Here is a 22,791-nt window from a genome sequence, read left to right as displayed (position 1 = left end):
TTACTTGGTTTGCTGTGCATGAAATGCTGCTTACCCTGCTTGATGACATTACTGCTGTTAGATAATTGGTGATACCCTTGGATTGCCACCAGATTCAAACAAATACCAGAAAAGGCAAAAATCCATGCTGCAGAGATCATTTTTTGAAGCTGGGGTGAGCACCATTGCTACTGGCCATGAACTGTGGGCCATTATGTACCCATCTGTATACTCAATAACCTGCTAATACTTCATATGCAGAGTATCATTTTAGGAAACAGCACTTGATTTCCTTTGGACAGAGCAAACATAACTTTTCAGCCATGTTAAATAAGATCAAGTTTTAATACATTGAATTATTGCAGTAGTTATTTATAAAACAAAATGACTGTAAGCAGAGACCCCTTGAACCTGAAACTGCAGGTAATTTACTTCCCTGTTACCAAACCAAAATGCTGTTTCAAAGGAAAAATGTCAAGTTTGGTAATGCAACATAGAGACTGAAAAAGCAAAGTATAAAACTAAAGACAGGCAGACATTTCTTATTGAAAGGTCAGATATGTATTTGATTGATCGAAATAAAGAGATGTGTCTACTGTGTTTGCAAATTTAGTGTCGCATTTGACCCCAAGCTTCTAACGTCATTTTTGCACCTATACAATGGTCATCAATTTCCATCTATAACATTGCCTGACTTTGCTCTTGTTTCTGCATTTCATGCTGAAATCTTCTTTCATGTCTTTATTACGACCTTTTCAATGCAATCATGCTTGGTCTATCACATTTTATCCCCTCTAAACTTGAGGTCATTAAACTGTGCAATCTATCTTAACAAGCACCAGTTTCCATTCAGGGAAGATGTATCTCTGTTTCTGAATTTTAAAATTCTCAACCTTATTTTCAACCCACTATGGTCCCATGCCTCCTTACCTCTTGTCATCTTTTCCAGTCCCAAACCCTCCAAGATGTCTGCACTCTAATCTGGGCCTCTTGAACATCTCTGATTTTCATCGCTCAATCATTGGTGTCTGTATCCTTCAGTTGCCTCGGATGTAACTTGTGTCTCTTGGCACCACTCTGTCTCTCCCTTTCTTTTCACCCTTTAAGACTGTCCATTTGGCTGTTTGACTTGAGACCACCTTACATGGCTCATATTTTGTTTATAATGCTCCTGCGATGTTCTTGGTGTTTTATAGTGTTATTCTTATAAATATAAGTTGTTGTATTGGTGAATAGACCAATTGTTCCATCATGCGCTTGGATCATGGCTAATTTGTATCTTAATTCTGATCATTGCTTTTATTCCACATCATTCAATTGTCTTACCTATAAAAAATCTTGTCCGTATCATTTCTGGAAGTTTCAACTGTCCTGGCCTCAGCAACTCTTCTTTTGGGCATGTGGTGAGGTTTGTTGAGATTGGGCCAAGAAGGGTGGACAGTTAGAATTCCCAAATTTTCACTACCTGGTTTAAGAAGAAGTGCATCCTGACATCACCTGTGAATAACCCAACTCTAATTTGAAGGTAACATCACTTCCACCAAATGATAGTTTCTAATGTGGTTGGAATCCTTTAAACACCTTAACTACATGACTCCATTGATTTCTAGTACACAAGAGAATGCATTTTTTTTGATGTACGTGTTCCTCATCATTTTAATTGTTTTAGAAATCTGGTGAATTTGTTCTGCATCCTCTTGAAGAAAAGTATATTTTTCCTCAGGTGCTGTGACAAGAACTGAACACTTTTTTTTAACTCCATATCTGACTGCTGAGGCATAACATTCCTGTTTATACAACACAAACACAGGGAGAATGCATTATCCATAAGTATACAACAGACTAGATTTGATGTGCAATGAATATACGTAGATGTGATCTCTTAATCATGAACCAAATATCAGCCATGAAATTTTTGTAGGATGTCTAGAACTGGATGCTGTACACTAGGTATTGTAAATAAACATGAATCAAATCTCTGCTAAGAGTACAGGAGTTAAAATAGAAACTTTTCAGAGGATTTTCAAGCTCTTTAATGTTTGTGTTGGAAAGTGTACTTGCAAGAGGGAAATGTCTGAGATTTTGATGTGGTTGACAACATCATTGTGTTTCCTCTTCTTTTCCAGGAATTGAAAGCCATAGACAAATAGTGATGTGTATTCTGTACCATGTCACCATGGATGATCGCTTCAAATCCATGTTTGCGTACACTGATTGCATTCCACAGGTAAAAATAGCTTCTTAACCATAACCACCATAAGACCAACTAAATGAGCCTCAGATTAGTACTTTAACTAATGGATCATGGAAAATAATCCTATTAAAATATACACCAGGATCATTTCAAAAATATGACTAAAGGTAAATATATTCGTACATTATGTGAATGATCTCTGTGTATTTCTTCCAATCTACCTTCTAATGATCCAGCTGATGTTACTACTAGACAAGTCAGATTCCAGAATCAAACCTGGCTTGATAGATCATGTGTTATTTTGATATATAACATTGTGTTCAAAAGCACCCAAAAAAAACCAAGGTTACAGATTTTCATCAACAATCAAAGTGAAGTTTATTTTACAAAAAAACCCAATCTATCTAATTATAAGACAAGTTTAAAAGATTTTAAAACAGTGAAACAAAATCTCATCAATTCCCCAGCACCATCACTTCGCAGTTTCACACCCAGAGAAAATATCCATCTATCTCAAATCTTTCAGTTCAGCACAACTGATTGTTCCCAGTTCTTTCCTGTCAATTGTGAAGTTTAATATGAATACCCTCAGAATCAAAGCTTTGACTTTCTCTGTCTATTAATATTATGCAAATTTTAAATAAATGTTTTTGATCTGGCAGTTGCACAAGCAAACGTTCTACAAAGGTAACTTATTCGCTGCATTGTCCTGTGCTCCTGTATTGTGCTTCTGACCACTATCGGGTTTTGTCCAAAACTGCTCAAAAATTTCTAATCTCTGCATTTCCTAAACCAATATCAATCCCTGATTATCCCCGAACCAAAACATGCTCATGACCCTGACTGGTTACTCTCTGTCATAAAGCCTGCAGAGCATTAACAACTTTCCATTAACACGCTCAGAGTCCCTTCTCTCTGACACATACTGGATTAGGTCAGTGGTCCTGAGGGATTGGCTGGCCTATTTTTCTTTTTTTTTTCTTTTTTTGAAACCTTTTACAAGCAGCAGATCTGGCAGCATCCATGGAAACAGAAAAATAGTTAACTTTTCAGTATAACTCACTGACTAGGTGGATATAAATTGGCTGATTGATATAAAACAGGTTATAATGATCAATGAATTTTTGTGGGATTGGAGGAAGGTTTGTTGTGGAATTTTCCAGAGGTTGGTGTAGGACCCTTGTTTTTCCTGATTGGAAAACTTTGTTTAAACAGGCAAAAATTAAATATCACAAATAATACTGCAAAGTTTATTGTATTATTCTGTCCAATTATTATAGTTTAACTTTTATTTAACTCAGTGTAAATATACTGTTGTTCAATTGTTGTTGAAATTGTTGCATTTTTGGTAAGGCAAATCAGGGCAGGACATATAGACTTAATGGTAGGATCTTGGGGAGGGCAGGTTTGTTGTTCCTTGAAAGTGGAATCACAGGTTGGAAGGGTAGTGAAGAAGGCATTTGGTATGCTTGTTTTTATTGGTCAGTGCATTGAGTATAGGAGTTGGGATGTCATGGTACAGGACATTGGTCAGGCCACTTCTGGAATACTGCGTACAATTCTAGTTTTTGTTAAACATTAAAGGGTTCAGAAGAGATTTTCAAGGATGTTGCCAGGGTTGGAGGATTTGAGCTATTGGAAGAGGCTGAATAGGCTGGGGCTATTTTCCCTGGAGCATCGGAGGCTGAGGAGTGACCTTCTAGAGGTTTATAAAATCATGAGGGGCATAGCTAGGGTGAAATATCCAAAGTCTTTTTCCCAGGGTAAGGGAGTCAAAAGGTGGAGAGCATAGGTGTAAGGCGGGAGAGGTAAGATATAAAATAGATCTCAGGAGCAACATTTTTACACAGGGTGGTACGTGTAAGGAATGAGCTGCCAGAGGAAGTGGTGGTGGCTGGTACAGTGACTGAATTTAAAAGGATCTGGATGGGTACATGAATAGGAAGGGTTCTATCTTGTGGGCCAGGTGATGAAAAGGCAGACAGAATGAACACCAACCATTTCACACAGCAGGAATCAGGCCTCTGTGAACAGTCGATTAGACAGGCTGCCTGTAAAAATAAATAAATGAATTGTGAGCATTTTAAGGGAAATCTGTCTGAGCTGGACAGCGGCCATTGCTGCTTAGGAGCACGTGACCCCAAAATCCCGTCTGGCAACCTGACTCTGGTAACAACCTAGTATTTGGGAAGCCCTCCTCTAGATTCTCCTTTCCACGTCCACCCTGTCAGGACTCCTTGAGATTTTAAATTTAACTGAAGCCACTTTTTCCTGTTCTAAACTCCAGCATATACAAGCCTAGCCTATCTAACCTTTCCTCACAAGACAATCCATCCTTTCTAGATATTAGTCTGACGAACTTTCTCTGAACTCTTTCCATTGCATTTACATAGAATAAGGAGACTTGTACTATACACAGTATTCCAGATGCGGTCTCACCAAGATTTCATCACCTGGTTGGTGATAATGTAAAATGGAAGATATAGCTGACCATGAGATTGCAAATTTTCCATGGTTAAAGCAAGTGGCTTAAATAATTAAGGTACAAAGTTGATACAGTTTGTATCTACCCAGTATCCGTTAAACTGCTCCCTCATTCGTTGAGAGAAATGAAACTTCAAATTCAACTAACACACACGTACCTGCTCACCTAGTTAATACTTCCAGAGTCCAGTCTCCATAGCTACTGCTCTCCAGTTCTTTCTCTTGGACAACTTCTTTTCATTAAAGGTCAGAAAAGCACTTACTTTTTCAAGCACCAAACTTCCTCATGTGCTGCCACCCCCCACCAACCAAACCCACTCCAAATGCCTCCTGTCTCACATAGTTGTTTACACTGATGTAATAATGCAAAGTAAAAGCAGTTTTGCCATGGAATATTCTGCTTCCTTGCTTTACAATTTTTTTAATAGCCATTGTTTTGATAAGTCCCCTTTGATCTTTCATTTTTTTCTTACACTAATGGAATGCTACCAGAGGTCCTTTTCATATAGTGCTGTTTGCTCTTTGAAGTCATTATCTGCCGAATTTCATAAGCAGCTTGATCGAATCAAAGTGAGTTTGGGACTCATTGGTCAAGATAGTGATTCTAGAGGAAAGCAAGTTTTTTGCTGTAATCATTCAAAGATGTTAAAGGGGAAGGTGTGTAGATGTGGAGAGTATGGAGGAGGCCTCTGGTTGCTGGTAAATAAGTGAAGGCAGGTGCCAGAGAGTCTAGACACAGTGATTTTAGCCTGGGACTATGGTATCTGATACTCAATATGGGAATTGTCTGAAGGAACACCACCGCTTCTTCACGATAGATTCAACATCTAAGTATCTTCCTGTTTTTAAAAAAAAAGGACTGGTGACAGTAAGCACATTTAAGAGAGGTATACTTGCTTAAGCTATAATCAGCTTAGTGCTGTGACGAAGCTGCAGTTAATTTTTGAATAAGCAATGAAGTTTTGAAACCGTAATAACACTTCAGCTGCAGACTTGGATTTGTAGTAATTACTGAAGTATAAGTAGTGCTGTACCATATTTGACCTCAGTTGTGAATTGAACGATATGCACCATTTGATGTTGAAATGGACTTGCGTTTCAAAGTATGTAATCTGGCAGTCAAATTTTGCATCAGAAGTAATTTTTTGGAAAAATATTGTGACTTGATTCAGTACTCATTCCATTTGCCCTGAATTTTTCATACTTAATTACACTGCATCTTTAAAGTCTATTTTCCTTTCTTAAAGTCTATTCTCCTTTATTCTGTTTCCTCCTTAAATCTCTTGCCCTTACTAAGGTGTGACTTTTCTGACACTGGCAGAAACTTGTGCAGTTTTCACAAATGAGCTCAGGCAGCATATGTTACGAGGCTAGTTGACAATGGAAGGCCTTAAAGCCATGGCTCATTATATTTCTTTCAACTTGCATAATTGTGCACTTTGCAGTCATGCTAATGCCATTTGCAGTACTAATATTATTGTGGAGATCCTTTTAACTTGGTACTGACCTGGTGTTGAATATGGATATTTCTGGTCTGAGACTCAACATCATACAGAGCTTATCCACTGGATTTCTAGGAACGATTCAGGCAGTCAAGTTATCTGATGTCTCTTATTTACAACTCCCAACCTGATTAGCGCCCTATACCACTCAAATAGATCATCAATCTGCTGTCACGGTGCCCTCCAGAGCCTACTTGAAAAGGGATACAATGATGCTGTCAAATTCAACAATGACTATAATAAGAGTGAAACTTCATTGACTTCATCATGTTTAAAAGTTCAACTAATTGAGACTTCAAAAAGGAAATTTTACCTCCGTCTTAGCTTCCCAATTTTGATGCATTCCCTGTTGTATTTTTAAGTTATTGGGGTGTAATATCAGGCAGGTTTGAAGTGGCAGCTAATTGATCCAATCAGTTTTCCCAGTGAATAGGTTAGCTTAACATTATCATTGAACAGCTATCAAACTACAATGTTTTGGAGAATTGCAGTTTGTCTGAAAAGGTGATACCAATCATGTGATTTATTTCTTGGTTTCTTAAAAGGAAACAGCTGTGAATATATGTGAACAGCCAAGAGCTGCAGTAATGTTTGAACATTGAAGAGTAATTGCAGAAATTGATATATTTGTGTGCTGTTCTATTGCCAGTTAATGAAGATGTTGTTTGAATGTGCAGAGGAGCACATTGATATGGAATTAATATCCTTTTGTATTAACCTAGCTTCTAACAAAAGAAATGCACAGCTGATCTGTGAAGGTAAGAATTTATCTGAAATCTGATGCTTAAAGTGTGACAGAATCCTAATTTTTAAACTCTGGTTAGAGTGAGTATAACCTTAGATTTAGTTTCTACTTCTGGCAACTTTTATTTATAATTGTGATTTTTAAGTGAATGTGATATTAGAATTAGATTGAGGGTGCCATTATACTACTTTTATGCCACAATGAAAATGTTTAAAATCCAATGGTGAAATGATAATATAATTAGGACACCCCACCACTGCCAAAAAAAAAACAAGCTGATTCTTAGAATACTATGATTTGAATCATAGTTGAGACAATCCTTTGAAATGATGTCACATGTGTAAACATGGTACGGTATCAAGTAAGGCTTACTAGTGTTCACACACACTTTTGACATTAAAGGAATGTTATATTTTAATTTATTGGAAATGAGTGTGTTTCCATCTATGACGTTAAAATACCAAATGTTCACGGATTCAAAATGCAGTAACTTGTCCTATGACTCTTAACTAACAGAATCACATGTTCTGGGCTATTGTGCCCAGTCTGATACTGACTTGCTGCAGAATTCATTATTCAATCTACACACGGTGTCGCCTTCAGACTCGTGCTGTGATTTGAGATTTTAGGATTTTGATCACTTAGGTATAAGTTGTCCCTGCCTATTAATTGTATAAAGTATTTTAAATTTGTGATGTAATAGAATAATCTGAATATAACCTTTCTCGTTAGTCTAACTGATGTAAAATCTAGTAACCCACATCACATTTGCTAGGAGTCTGCAAATCTTTCATTCTACCTTCGTAACTATTAAAAAGAGACACGCTGTCAGAATTTTTGTTTTGCAGTCATCAGTATAGAATTACAAGAATACAATATTTCAGAAGGAACAGCAATGTATATATAGTGCACGAGGAGACAGTACTGGTTGATTGGCAAGTTAACTCTTGTTGAGGCATTGGCACAGAGAATGCACCAGGGAGCATGTTGTTAACCCCTTTCCTTTTGTTTAAATTGAAACCAGTCAAGTCAATCTTGTCAAGATGTTGCTAGGGAGAATGCATCAAGGAATAATTGTTCCCTTCGCTTTTGTTTAAATGAGAAAGGCAGAATGCATACAAGTAGTCTTTATTTGCCTTTGTATGGGTATGTGTAGCTTCTAGCAAACATGTGAGATACATTGCAGGCCCAAACAATGACCTTAAATAGTTTGCTTGTGTAACTCATGGTACAGTTTGTATTGTTTACTAAATGTTTTCAAATTGTCAAAATGCATCTTATGTTGTAAACTACATTTTGAGATTCATAAGCACAGGCTAGTTCAGTACTGTTATTACTCTATCTGTCGCCTATGATGAGCAGTCAAAAACAATCCACCAAGAAGGTGTAGGATATATAGCCTACATAGCTGACATCACGCCGTGCTGGAGACTCTTGGACCACATTATTCACTGGTGTGGTAGCCATATGTCTTTTTGGTTTGGCAGCAGAATTCTGTTAGCAGAGAATACAATTTGTATTGCTAGTGCATAGTCACAATATGAGATGGTAACTTGACATGTTCCTAAGACTGTTGGGACACCTTACTCTTCCAGGGTAATCTGAGATAGATATGGCAATTTTCAGAATTTAAAGTGGGTGCCTTGGATCCATTCACAAGTTTACATAATTTAAATATAGCAGTGATCTGATCAGGGTGGCAATTATTCCAGAGAAAAGCTTTGATGCACCCTATTTCCATCTTAGTCTTGCACAGTGAGCAAATGGCTTGGACCCAATTTGTGAAGTTGCTGATAAGGCCAGTTTTACAATGTGTGGAACTGTAAGGATCACGAAGTTAGGCTCGCAATTGACAACAGAATGAAATCATTTGTAGATTTCTGAACTAGTATTTGAAGGAAAGGGAACTCATTAGACTGCTCCATTTCAAAGGTAAATTTATATCTTTTCCTGCTGTATTTGTCATGGTAATGCCTTGATTAATCCGTTTCCACTTGCTAACCAATTGGTGAACTCTTCTTGTGCAGAAAGTATTGTGTTCCCTTTAAAATTTAGTATTCTTGTAATTCTATCTAGCTGATCGAGACAAAACATTGACAGCATATTCTTTTAGCAATATTCACCTACTATACTACAAAGTGACTATTTGTTTATTAAATGATTGAAGTTATGGACTTGAGTTGGATTTCATATTTTGGGTGGTATTTTATATCCTTCTCATTCTCAATGATACAGTCGGGGTAGGGTATTTAAATAGATGGGATGCTAGCAGATGGGAACCCCACTGCCTTCCCACTTCAACCCCCATTAGGCCCATGGTGGGAAGGACTATGGATGGCCATCTCATCCTGTTGTTATTTGGGGACTTTGCTGACACTATACAAGACATAGTCAGATCTGTTACTTTGTGTGGAGCATTACAAGAAAACCTGTGCAGGATGCTTCTGGTCTCCCTAGAAGTGTGGGCTTCATTGTTCAGAGCCATTCGTTGGGTTGGTGGAGTGGTGGAGGCCACTGAGAGCCCCCCCTCTGGCTTCGAACTCCTACACCTCCCCAATTCAAGACCCTGTGAAATCCCTCTTGCCATCACTTACCTTGCCTGGGTTGCTCTGCTATCCAGGGATTCTGGTAGGCTGTATTTTCTGAAGCAGCCAGTGGTGCTGCTGTTAGCTGTAACTCTTGCAGGGTGGGACTTCCCCAGGGTCCTGATCCCATGGCAGGTCCACCAATAGCCTGTTAATTGCCTGAATAGCTTGTAATTTGGCAGGCTTTATCCAACGAGGTAACATGGTCCTCTGGCTGGCTTTCCAGTGGGCATAAAATTTGATGCCCTGTAGAATTGACTTTTTCCATTTCTTTTGTCTTGAGTGTTGCAAGCGAGAACTAATTTTGTAAATAACTTGAGAGTTAGTTCTCGAGTGAATCTAGGGAACTGAGGACAGAAAATGGGGGAATGATGGATGAATTTCATCTGTCTTCACTGAAGGATAAACAGCATCCTAAAAATTGCGAATCCAGGGGTGAAAGGAAGGGAGGAATTAAAACAATTAGAACTGCCAAAAAAAGGATATTGTGATAATTATTGCACGTAAAAGTTGCAGTTTACCCAGGACCTGATGAACTTTCTTTTAGAGTCTTAAAAGAGGTAGCTCCAGAGAGAGATGCGTTGGTTTAAATTCCCTAGATTCTAGAAACTTCTCAACAGATGCAAAAATAGCGAATGTGATTTCTCCTCAAGGAAGGGAGGAGATGGAAACCAGGACGTTTACTGTCCAGTTAACGTAATATCTTCATAGGGATATTGCTGGACTCAATTCTGAAAGAGGTTAAAGCGGGACAGGCAGAGTCAAGTAGGTTTTGTGAAAGGAAACCAAGCTTGAGGTCAGGGAGCAGGATTAGCAGCAAGACTGATGTACTTTTAAATTAAAAGTTACCCTGTTACTTTAACTTAAAAGTTATTTTGTTTACCAATATAGGAATTTAGCGATGTAAAAAATTGAAACTTGCATGGAGCCGTGTTTAATGTTTTTTCTTCTGCCGAGAAGGTTCTCCAGTACATATCTACACCTTGGCTTCAATAGAAAAATGTAATATGCTTAGAGTTGTTTTATTAAAAAGTATAATTTTTCGGGAATGCAACTGCAAATTTAAGTGAGGGCTTACTGTATATGGACAAGGCACATGGGGATTGGTTATCCCATTTGGCTGGACGGCTGGTTTGCATTGTAGAGTGATGCTAAGTGTGCGTTCAATTCCCACACTGGTTGGGGTTACAGTGAAGGTTCTGCCTTCCCAACCTCAACCCTTGTCTGAGGTATGGTGACCTTCAGGTTAACCTCATCACCAGTTGTGTCTCTTTAAGAGCCCTACAATGACTTTACCATTGCAAGGTACATATGTACACAGTGATTCAGAAAGGATGATGACCGTTCTTGCTTTTGTTGTAAATAGATTCTTAAATTTTAAACATAACAAAATGAATTGTCGAATACATTCTTATTAGGAGTTACTTATTTATAAATAATTATTTTGTTTTTGAAAATTTTGTACCTCTGTTTGTTTTGCAATTCTCGTGGCTTGTCATAGCTTTTCTTTCTTCTTACAACACGTATCAGAAAATGAAAGTCAAGTCTGGTTTTTTTCATAGAAATTATGCAATTGGTGATGAATATTGGAATTTCTTGGTTGTTCAGCATAACCTTAATTTCCTTTTCTCATTTTCCTTACTTTCATCTGAATTACCAGAACCTGAATTGTACCCACTTAGAACATGAATAGATAATATCTTTACCTAAAGAATTTGCAGAATGACTAATTTATTGTAATTAGAAAGTAGTAACAATATCATTGGCACAAAATTAGATATTAATGCAAATTTTTTTAATTGAATAATCCGTTTGTTGTTGGGTTTCCAAAGGTCAAATATTTTGACCAGAAGGAAAGAAATTGAATTCAGTCTTTAATCCTGAATTGTACCAATCTTCAATTGAATTTACATGTTGTATTAGTATTTCGAGGTCATGTTTGAGGCTTGGATGTGATGCTGAGGCTGAGGGAGTTTGCAGAGATAGGAAGGGGTGAGGTCCGTGATAGATTTCTAAACCAGAATAAATGTTGTAAATTAAAGGCAATGAGAGATAAGTGCCTGTTAAGGATGGCAGCACTTTTGAATCCAATGTTTGTGGAGGTTAGAAGTAGGAAGACAAGGCAAGAATACATTGGGATGGTCAGGTCTGAAAATAACACATCAATGAGAGTTTTGGAGCACATGAGACAAAGATGCTGTTGGCTGGCCTTAGTGGCAAGGAGACCTATCTTGAGATTGAATACAACACAAAAAATGCAAAACAGCATTGCAAATATTACTTAGATCTCCAAAGCTTAGAGTTCAGTTACTGGTTGTGACCTTTCTATGAGCTTATGGCATATCTTGCTGTGAATTATATTTAAACATACGAGAACATGTTCTAGCAAAATACTGCATGGCGGTACAGCCATCAGTAATAGACTCCCTCTGAACAAATAATCTATGGATAACTTGAAATCTTCCTTGTTTGTATTTCTTTAATATAGTGGAGTCCTATCTATTCCTTCACAGTATACTTTGTGTTTGTGATATTTGCTAATTTGATACTATTAGATGGAATCAGTATGGAATTTCATTTATAGACAAATATGATATTCCATTTCAAGTAACTTCATATTTTTAAAATGTTTCCATGCTAGCTTCTGTTTTTACTAACAGACATTTTAAAATTGATGGAATTAACATTTGTAATCCTTTGATTTGAGTTTGAGTTATTCCTGTTTAGTTGCCCTGCAAAATAATTGACATGAAGCATAGTTAATCAATAGTGCTAAATGATTGTATGTCTAATCTTATTATGTTGCTGAGATAATTGACTCAGTATGGCTGATGGTGAACATTATATCTTTTAGGAAATGGCCTGAAAATGTTAATGAAACGAGCCTTCAAATTCAAAGATTCACTACTGATGAAAATGATCAGGAACGTTTCTCAACATGAGGGTCAAACCAAAAACCTTTTCATTGTAAGTACTGCAAAATGATTTATCTGGAGAAATTAGGATCAGTTCTTGTAAGCTTTTGTGTTTTTTTGGGTGTGTTCTTATGCCTTTAAATCGAATACACATGATGGTTGCTGTGACTCAGTCTTGTTTGTAATTTTTTTTAAGAAAAGAACTAATTTAGCAGCACTTGCTTCAGTCATGCTGTTGTTTTAAACCCAGTATTTTAGCATACGGGTACAAATTCTTGATGACTTGATATTGTCTCCTGTCTCTTACAGGGTAATGGTCTATTTAATTAACAGTAGTGCTGGTAAATACCATTGTCTTTTGATCTATTTCATTCTTTGCATTATTGGGGATTGCGTTGATAATTAGGACGAACTTGAGGGGTAGTTGGAAAGAAAGCAGAGCCAATGCTTCGGATCCAGTGACCCCCCTTCAGCAGTCACAGTTCTTTGGTTTGTTATGAGGGATTGGTGACTGGGTGAGAGTGCGCATGCACGAATGTGTTACGGGGTGTTCGTGGAGAAAGATGGGGTTCCCAATAAACTAGGCTGCAGAATATATTTACCTTTTATGATTTGTTTTATTTTGAATTCGATAGTGTTCTCTTAGTGAAATTAAACTAAAAATAAGTTTTCCCAATTTAGTAACCTGTCCTTGGAGGACAGATGTTGCTTGTTTGTAGTTATAGAATCTGATATAGTATCTTTGAAGCATGTTAATGATGTATACCATTGTTAACATACAAATCAGCCAGCAAGTTCAGAAGGGATACCCCATGCGCTGTGCATCTATGGAATTTATTACATGATTTATGCCAGTCCACTGAAGCTTCATGCAGGATCTTTCTCTTAGCCACTCTATAAATTTTAAGAATTTGCTGGATTTACACATTACTTGTCCATTAACTTGCCACATGAAATTAAGTTTGGTAATTGATATGACCCTTGTTAATAGTGACAATAAACCTCTTATATTCTGAGGGAACAGTTTAAACTGTGAAATCTAATTCCATCAGGCGATACTTAATAAAATCATGGGGAAATACAAGATAAATGTAAAAACTGTTAATATGTGCAAACTTCATCCAATTGAATAAGTTTTAATTAACCAGGCACCATCTAGTGGCAGACATTAGTTGGTACAGGTAGCAACTGAAGTCCAGAACTACCAGAATCAACCAACCAACCAACCAATCATCATCAGGTGGAGCTCATTACCTCAGTGCAGGTGCCATACCGCAGAAGGGTAGCACACAGGAACTCCAGTCCCACTCTTGCCAAAGTCATCACAAAAGCTAAAGATTTTAAAAAGTGCGCGAGACATCCAAATTTGCCTGTTTTCCAGATTGACAGAAAGCACAGACCTGGCTTATGTACTTAAGAAAAACTACTGTTTATTGCAAGTGAATAGATTTTAGCTACCGGTAAACAATTGTGATCAGTTGGCATACAAGTGTACTAATTAAAACTATTAATTCTTTATTAGTAACTTTATTAAACACTTATTAATTCCCCCTCTCACTGAAAGGCAAACATAGAAAAATGTATTATTTATGAATGGCATTTAGGGAAATATGCGCCATTTCAACTTAACGTTTTAAAGCTGTTTTCTGTTGAGAAAGGTCTTGAACTGCCTACCTAACTGCATAAAGAGATAACAAGGTGTAGAGCTGGATGAACACAGCAGGCCAAGCAGCATCGGAGGAGCAGGACAGCTGACGTTTCAGGCCTAGACCCTTCTTCAGAAAATGTCTGAAAGCTCCTCTGCTGCTTGGCCTGCTGTGTTCATCCAGCTCTACACCTTGTTATCTCAGATTCTCCAGCATCTGCAGTTCCTACAATCTCTCTACCTAACTGCATACTGTGTCTTTGCTATTTATTGATGTATGGTTTTGTAAGTTGTTTAAGCTAGTGACATAGTACATTACTTCAACTTGTACATTGTTTTTCTGGGCATGAAATGTCTGATGGAGCTCATCTCCAGTTTTAACGTGAGCTTCTGTGGGAATCAATGATTCATTTTAAGTCGTAAATACCAAAGACAGGTACTCGTTCGATAATTCACAACAGTTGCATTAAACCTGATTAATTTACTTGCCATCTGATATCCAATCTCTTTGGGCAATTTTATATTTTAGTTTTAGCAATTACTCGATTCATTTATGACTGTTGAAGAAGAGCATCCAATATATTTGAAGACTCAGTACTGATACCTGAATATCCCAGTTGCGTCCTTTCGCAGTAGGATTCTATTATGCATTAATTCAGTTAATGGAGAACAAATTAAAAGAATGAGTTCCAGAATGCATCCTAAAAGCTGACCCTGGCAGGGAATGTTTAACATTAATCCTCAACTTGAACTTCGTGTAGACCATAAACCATAACAATTAAAATTGTTATTAGAACCATTAAATTGTTTTACAGATTAGAACCTCTAGGCTACAGTAGCAACAGATTTATAAATTAAGGTTGCTTCTATTTCCTAATTGAATGCTGGCAACTCCAAGCAGTGGTAATTTTTTGAAAATTACTGGTAGTGTTACACATTTCTGCCTGTTCCTTTTCTCTTTTTGAGAGGCTTCCTCTTTTTGTATTCATGCAAGAATTTAATGACCACTCATGACTCAAGTTCAGAGAGCACCATCTCATATTATGCTTGGGGTCTCTTCAGCCTCTAGAACTCAACGCTGAATTCAATAAGCTTAGAGCCTTTCCGTTTTGTTTACCCACCTCACACAGTCCTGTTATGAGATGGGTTGCTTTTAACGCAGTCGTTCGTCCCACATTCTAGGTCCATTACAATATTGTATGGGTCGCATTCAGCACAGCTAACCCATTTTCTCACTCTTAGTGCTTATTATCTCTTGTTCAGCACACTTCTGTACTGCGATGCTATCTATTATCTCCTTGTTTACATACTGCTTTCATACATCTCTCTCTATCTTGGATCCATCTCCACCCATCTGTTCACCTCTCCCCTTCTTTCTCACCATTTCCTCCCCACTCCCCCAACTTCAGCTTCAGCATAAATTTCAGTTCTTCTAAGCTACTAACAGTTCTTATGAAGAGTCATCAGACTCAGAATGTTCATTCGACTTTCTTCCCACAGCTGCTGCCAGACCTGCTGAGTTTCTTCAGTTTCTATTTTTGTTTCAGGTAGATTTGAGTACTAGACAGAGGCTGTGAAAAGTGTGTTTACAGATGCTGAGATAAAATTATTGTGATGCTACTTCTTAATAATACTTCCCAGTGGTGGTATAGTTTAAAAACATCATTTTTTAAAATATCTTTTGTTTAGCACCATTAAATCTATGACTCATTTTTGCTTGTAAAACTGGCTTTTGGGTATTGAGCATGAATTCCTATTTTGACTAGGAGTATAAAGTAGTAAGCCATCAATCCATTAGTGTTGATACTGCCACTAATATATTGCATTTAAAAAAATTTAACATTTAAAAAAGATTGGAAAGAATGCCGTGGAAGATTGAAATTTCTTTTGGGAAGGCTTTAGTCATATTTGAGGAAATTACGTAAGACATTTCTATAGTTTCTGTAAATTTACCCATTGCGTTTTTTCATCTTCCGTGAATATAATTTAAACTACAATGTTAAAAGAATTGCATCAGTATTTTAATTTTAGTAGACACAACTGTTAACATTTAAGTAGTTAACTGAAATAATTTTAATGAACATGTACTTTTTAAAACATTTACTTACATTCCTAATTACTAATACAGCTTTGGGAAAAAAATCCTTTGAATAATGATGCACTGTATTTATTGCAAATTGATTATTTAAAAGCATGAATTGCCAAAATCTGATATCAAGCAAGGTTCCTCGCATAGCATTGCATTTTAATTTTTTAATGTATAATTGTACACATTCAAGGTCAAAGTAAAATAAAGCATGAATATTTTACTGTCTTTCAGGATTACGTTGGGGACTTGGCAGCTCAGATCAATAGTAATGAATCGGAAGAATTTGTTATAGAGTGCCTTGGAACACTTGCTAATCTTACAATTCCAGATTTAGACTGGGAGCTTGTTCTGAAGGAGTACAACTTGGTTCCATTCCTTAAGGATAAATTGAAACCAGGTTTGTTGAAGGAGTGGATTACATTGACTACTAGGCAAAAACATTGCTGTAAAATTTAGTTAAAGGGTTTACTGATTGCAAAACACACTTTTGAAGTTGCGTAACTGTGATTTTGGACCCATTGGGTATTCAACATCGCAAAAAGCAAAAGAAAAGTTTATAATTTCATTTGATTAAATAAATAAGTCACTCTTTCCTTTCTCTTTCCTACAAAGCTGAACCTCTTAGACTCCTCTTGTCCAAGTCCTGAGCCTGGGTATTTCTGTGGCTTCCCTCGTATGATCTCAAGCTCATATTGTCCATGAGACCCAGCTCCTCCTCCATGTGTATCACTACTAAACGTCTGGCTATTGAACCTCTATTTCATGGCCACCTGCTTTTTCTTATCTACAAGCTAGTTCAAGGTGCATCATCCACAGACATGGATCCCAAATTTCATGTGTACACTGACAGCATCCATGTCTTTCCTCTGTGTGATTTGTCTCAATTCCTCCATTGTCTTTGTTTCATTGTTGCATTTGAATTTATATTTGCTACAGTTAAGTATGAATTTCTCAAGGGGGTCAAAAATTACTATGCTCCATTGCTACTAATTCCATACCCCTCCATTAGGTCTGGTCTCGAGCCAAACTGAACTTTTTGCACATTCTTTTCAACCTCAAGTTGAACTTCAAGACTATGTTTTCTCCATTGTGAAGACTGCCTTCTTCCATGCCCATAATGTGTTATTATGTGGCCCTACCTAAGTTTGTCTATTACTGAAACCTTCATCTATCTATGCCTTTGGTATCTCCAGACTTAACTTGTAAAATGCTGTCCAGGCTAGCCTCCCACCTTCTACCTTCCATTAATTATCAGCTCATCCAAATCTCTGCCTGTATTTTATGTCACACCAAGTCTTTGCTGCCCATAACTCTCTCCTCGATGGACTACTGCAAGATCAAAAATCCCTTCCATTGGACAGTCGTCTTCATCTCCTGGAACTGGAGCAGCAACAACAGCAGGATCATCCATTTGGAGCTGTAGTGAGGAATGTCTTTGTGGGGTCATGGTCATGATTTTTCTAGTAAAGTGTACAGTCATAATTAGTAGTGTTGACAAATTTTGAAAAGAGTTAAAGGTATACAGAAGGGACAAGGAAACCATACTGATGACATTCCCTTAAAAAAATGAAACACTAATTAAAAATGGAATTGTTTTCCATACTCTTGGTATTTACCTCTTTTTTTTTTTTTGGTCCCTTATTCGTTACCAGGTATCCTCATCAAGGCTTCTAATTTAGTTTCCTTCACAAAAGGACAAAGTTTTTAATTCTCGACTTCGGTTAGGATAGTTTTTTTTAAAAAGGTGGAATTTGATACATCTAATCCTTAGTCTTTGATCACAAATAACTTGTCTGTCTGATGGACTTGATTCGTGGTCTCTTTCAAGATTTGGACTATGCTTATCCACTAGGAGGTATCTCAGAACTGCTTTCTTTATCAATGCTTAACCAGGTGTCTTAATCTGTTATTAAGAATTCTTCACCCTTTTCCAAGTTGATGCATTGTTATCTTTGATATATTTTAGATTACTCAATGATGACAACCGGCTTATTTCTGTACTAATAAAGTAGTCATGATGAAGGTCGACAGGCATTCTGTCAATTGCAGTGATGCTTCCTACAATATGACTCTTTCAGTAAAAAGAAATAAATCTAGCACTGTAACACCCAATGCAGGTTGGTCAACTGAACATTTTTTGTTCCAACATGAGAGTTTTGTAGTTGTGCTTATATTTTCTTTTGATTAATAATTATTAGTAATTCTGTAATTTGTCAGAATTTTCCTTCCAAAGTGGTCATATTCTCAAAGCTTTCTGTCATATTTAATTTCTGCTCAGAGCAACTGTTCAATTTATTCTGTTTTCATTTCATTTTCTACTGCCTATTCTGTAAGTTCTTTTTTTTTCTATTCACTTGTGGGATGTGGGCATTGCTGTCTGGCCAGCATTTCTTGCCCATCCCTAGTTACCCTTGAAGGTGGTGGTGAGCTGCCGCCTTGAACCGCTGCAGTCCTCCTGCTGTAGGTTGACCCACAATGCTATTAGGGAGGGAATTCCAGGATTTTGACCCAGCAACAGTGAAGGAACGGCGATATATTTCCAAGTCAGGACGGTGAGTGACTTGGAGGGGAACTTGGAGGTGGTGCTGTTTCCATATGTCTGCTGCCCTTGTCCTTCCAGATGGAAGTGGTCGTGGGTTTGGAAGATGCTGTCTGAGGATCTTTGGTGAATTTCTGCAGTGCACACTGCAGGTACTGAGCGTAGATGTTGGAGGGAGTGAATGCTTGTGGATGTTATGCCAGTCAAGCGGGCTGCTTTGTCCTGGATGGTGTCAAGCTTCTTGAGTGTTGTTAGGGCTGCATTCATCCAGGCAAGTGGGGAATACTCCATCACACTCCTGACTTGTGCCTTGTAGATGGCAAATAGGTTTTGAGGAGTCAGGAGGTGAGTTACTCGCTGCAGTATTCCTAGCTTCTGGCCTGCTTTTGTAGCCACTGTGTTAATGTGGTGAGTCCAGTTGAGTTTCTGGTCAGTGGTAACTTCCAGGATGTTGATAATGGGGGATTCAGCGATGGTAACAATTGAATGTCAAGGGGAAGTGTTAGATTGTCTGTCTCTTACTGGTGATGGCATTTGTGTGGCGTGAATGTCACTCGCTATTTGTCAGCCCAAGCCTTGTCCAGATCTTGTTGCATGTGAACATGGACTGCTTCAGTATCTGAGGAGTCACGAATGGCGCTGAACATTGCGCAATCATCGGCGAACATTCCCACTTCTGACCTTATGATGGAAGGAAGGTCATTGATGAAGCAGCTGAAAAGATGGTTGGGCCTAGGACGCTACCCTGAGGAACTCCTGCACAGATGTCCTAGAGCTGAGATGATTGACCTCCCACAACCACGACCATCTTCCTGTGTGCCAGGTATGACTCCAACCACCAGAGCGTTTGCCCCCAATACCCATTGATTCCAGTTTTGCTAGGGTTGCTTGATTCCACACTGGGTTGAATGCAACCTTGATATCAAGGGCTATCACACTCACCTCACCTCTAGAATTCAGCTTTTTTGTCCATGTTTGAACCAAGGCTGTAATGAGATCAGGAGCTGAGTGGCCCTGGTGGAACCCGAACTGGGTGTCACTGCAGGTTATTTATGAGCAGGTTCTGCTTGATAGTACTGTTGATGACAACTTCCATCACTTTACTGATGATCGAGAGTAGACTGGGGCAGTAATTGGCCGGGTTGGATTTGTCCTGCTTTTTGTGTAATTTTCCACGTTGTCGGGTAGATATCAGTGTTGTAACTGTACCGGAACAGCTTGGCTTGGGGAGTGGCATGTTCTGGAGCGCAAGTGTTCAGTACTTTTGCTGGAATGTTGTCAGAGCCTGTAGCCTTTGCAGTATCCAGTGTTTCCAACCGTTTCTTGATATTACGTGGAGTGAATCGAATTGGCTGAAGACTGGTATCTGTAATGCTGAGGACCACTGGAGGAGGCTGAGATGGATCATTCACTCAAACTTCTGGCTGAAGATTGCTGCAAAAGTTTCAGCCTTATCTTTTGCACTGATGTGCTGGGCTCTTCCATCATTGAGGATGGGGATATTTGTGGAGCCGCCTCCTCCTCCTCCGGTGAGTTGTTTAATTGTCCATCACCATTCGTGACCGGATGTGGCAGGACCGCAGAGCTTACATCTGTTTTGGTTCTGGAATTGCTTAGCTCTGTCTATTGCTTGCTGCTTTCGCTGTATGGCATGCAAGTAGTCCTGTTTGGTGGCTTCACCAGGTTGATACCTCATTCAGGTATACCTGATGCTGCTCCTGGCATGCCCTCCTGCACTCTTCATTGAACCAGTGTTGATCCCCCTGGCTTCATGGTAATGGTAATGAGTGGGGGATATGCCGGGCCATGAGGTTACAGATTGTGCTGGAGTACAATTCTGCTGCTGTTGATGGCCTACAGCACCTCATGGATGCCCAGTCTTGAGTTGCTAGATCTGTGCGAAGTCTGTCCCATTCAACACAGTGATAGTGCCACATAACATGTTGGAGGTTGTTCTCAATGTGAAGGCAGGACTTCGTCTCCTCAAGGACTGTGCGATGGTCACGTTTACAATACTACCAAGGACAAATGCAACTGCAGCTGGCAGATTAGTAAGGATGAGTTCCAGTATGTTTTTTCCCTCTTGTTGGTTCCCTCACCACCTGCTGCAGACTCAGTCTAGCAGCTATGTCTTAATCTCATTAATGCTTTACTTTCACATTTAAGTGAAACGTATTGTTAAAATCAAATACCTTCAGATGAATTTATTTATGCAACAGTAACAAGTGTAAATTCCTCCAGTGTCTTTTTCTTGCTGAGGGAGGAAATGTTTTAATTATTTTAAGTGTATTTGATGGGTGTTGGCTTGATCTTCAATTTAAAAGAGATGTGACCATGATGGAAATAAAAGCAGAAAACCAATCTGGTTGAACATTTGATAGCTAGAGATTACTTATAAGGTCGTATTAGAGGTTTTACAGAAACGTCTGGCAGCCCAATTTATGGAAAATGGTGTACCTCTATACTCTTGTGATAGTGTTGAAGTATGGACCATTAACTTTCAAATTCCATCAATTGATTTTTTTTTTCCCCTGAGAACTTCATGGACTGAAAATAAGGTGTCAAGAAACTTGCATCTCCTGTTGTAATTACACTTACATGAGAAGTTGCATGTATTGGACATGAAAGAATTGCCTGAAACTCTCAGCTTAAAGACAAAGGAGCCAGTCTTGGGAATAAACAAATACTACTTATTTCAGTAGCTGCTTGGTAGAGCAACAGAGAAAGAGAAAGAAAACAGATTCGTAACAGCTGATATTGGAAGTTTCTGCCTTGTCGTTTTCCTTCCATCATCTTGAAAGCTAGCATTGGTGAAAAACAATTGGAGAAACAAGCATCCAATAACAACTCAAGAATTCTGCAAATTTCACAACTAATAATTGAAGACAGCAACTAAACAACTGTGTTCTCAGGCTCAACTTTCTCAAATCAAGGACTCCTTAACTTGTAAACAGTGTATGCTTTTGTCTTCAATAAACCAAAGAACTGCCGTTTCTGGAAATCTGAAACAAAAACAAATTACTGGCAAAACTCTGCGGGTTTTGTGGCATCTGTGAGGGGAAGAACATCAGAGTTCATGTTTTGAATCTGGTGACTCTTCATCTGTTTTCTCTCTTCTCTTCTGTGGATCTCAGACCATTGTAATCATTTTTAGATGTTATTAGCTTACTTTGCTGTGAATGTTCCTGGGGCAGAAGACAGAAAATGAATATTTCTATGAATATATCTATTTTATATACTTACAATGTCAGCAAAGCACTTGTAAATTTCAGGCATATTGTTATCTGTGATCACTTGGCAACCAATTTGAGCATGTTAAAATGTTATGAAGCACAAAATATGCAAAACACCAGTTCATCTGTTTGTGGTAATGGTTGAATGAGAATGTTGGAAAGTTCCGTTGTTCTTTGAGTCGTACTGTGAGAATTTTTGTTTATCTGATTAGACATGTGATTTAACATACTGTACATAAAGCAGCCCTTTCACTAGTAAAGCATTCAGTATTGCGGTGTAAAATTACATGACATTGTCTGCTCAAGTCGCAGAAAATGAATTTGAAAGTACACCTTTCTGACTTAAAGATTAGATAGCTACTGCAAGCCAAGCTGTGATACTTGAATTCTGCAGTGTTCTCTCTTTCTTACACTATAGAACATTTTCATTTCTGCTATGGATGCTAGGATGCTTGTGTGGTCCTAGTTGGTTTCTATTGCTCGCTCTTGCTGCAGAGAAGATTAAGAGGAAGGAATAGAGTTGCCATCATACACTCAGTATTTCTCAGGCAGATAGATTATGCATAGTGATAAAATAAAGTGTGAGATAGAAACAAATGTTTCCTCTCTAAGCTTGCCTTTTTTCCACTTTTCTTTTTCCTGTCACTTTTTTGTTTGTTCTGGACCTTAGCCAGAGCTTCCCTCTATCATAGAATTGAAATAGTGTCACAGCACAGAAGGAGGCAATTCACTCCAGTGTGCCTGCACTGGCTCACTAAATGAATGGCTTAGTATCAATCTCCTGCCTTTTCTTAATATCCTTGTGTATTGTTTCTGTTCAAGTAAACATCCAACACCCTCTTGAACACGAGACAACAAGGTGCAGAGCTGGATGAACACAG

General features: G+C 38.2%; 1 protein-coding gene across 5 annotated transcripts in view; it reads left to right on the top strand.

Annotated features, from left to right (window-relative positions):
- The window catches only part of kifap3a (kinesin-associated protein 3a), a 202,386-nt gene that overhangs the window by 126,190 nt on the left and 53,405 nt on the right, over nucleotides 1–22,791 (top strand). For 4 of the 5 annotated variants that reach the window (XM_048602252.1, XM_048602254.1, XM_020527062.2 and 1 more), the window contains 4 exons: nucleotides 2,106–2,206; nucleotides 6,809–6,917; nucleotides 12,344–12,456; nucleotides 16,370–16,535. In XM_048602252.1, coding sequence (XP_048458209.1) covers nucleotides 2,106–2,206; nucleotides 6,809–6,917; nucleotides 12,344–12,456; nucleotides 16,370–16,535 — 489 coding nt within the window. The remainder of the gene's footprint in view (nucleotides 1–2,105; nucleotides 2,207–6,808; nucleotides 6,918–12,343; nucleotides 12,457–16,369; nucleotides 16,536–22,791) is intronic. The other variant, XM_048602255.1, reaches the window with a different exon arrangement.

This window comes from Rhincodon typus, chromosome 10 (assembly GCF_021869965.1).
Source record: "Rhincodon typus isolate 14 chromosome 10, sRhiTyp1.1, whole genome shotgun sequence".
In the NCBI taxonomy this organism is placed as follows: Eukaryota; Metazoa; Chordata; class Chondrichthyes; order Orectolobiformes; family Rhincodontidae; genus Rhincodon; species Rhincodon typus.
This window is presented reverse-complemented; position numbering and strand designations above follow the sequence as displayed.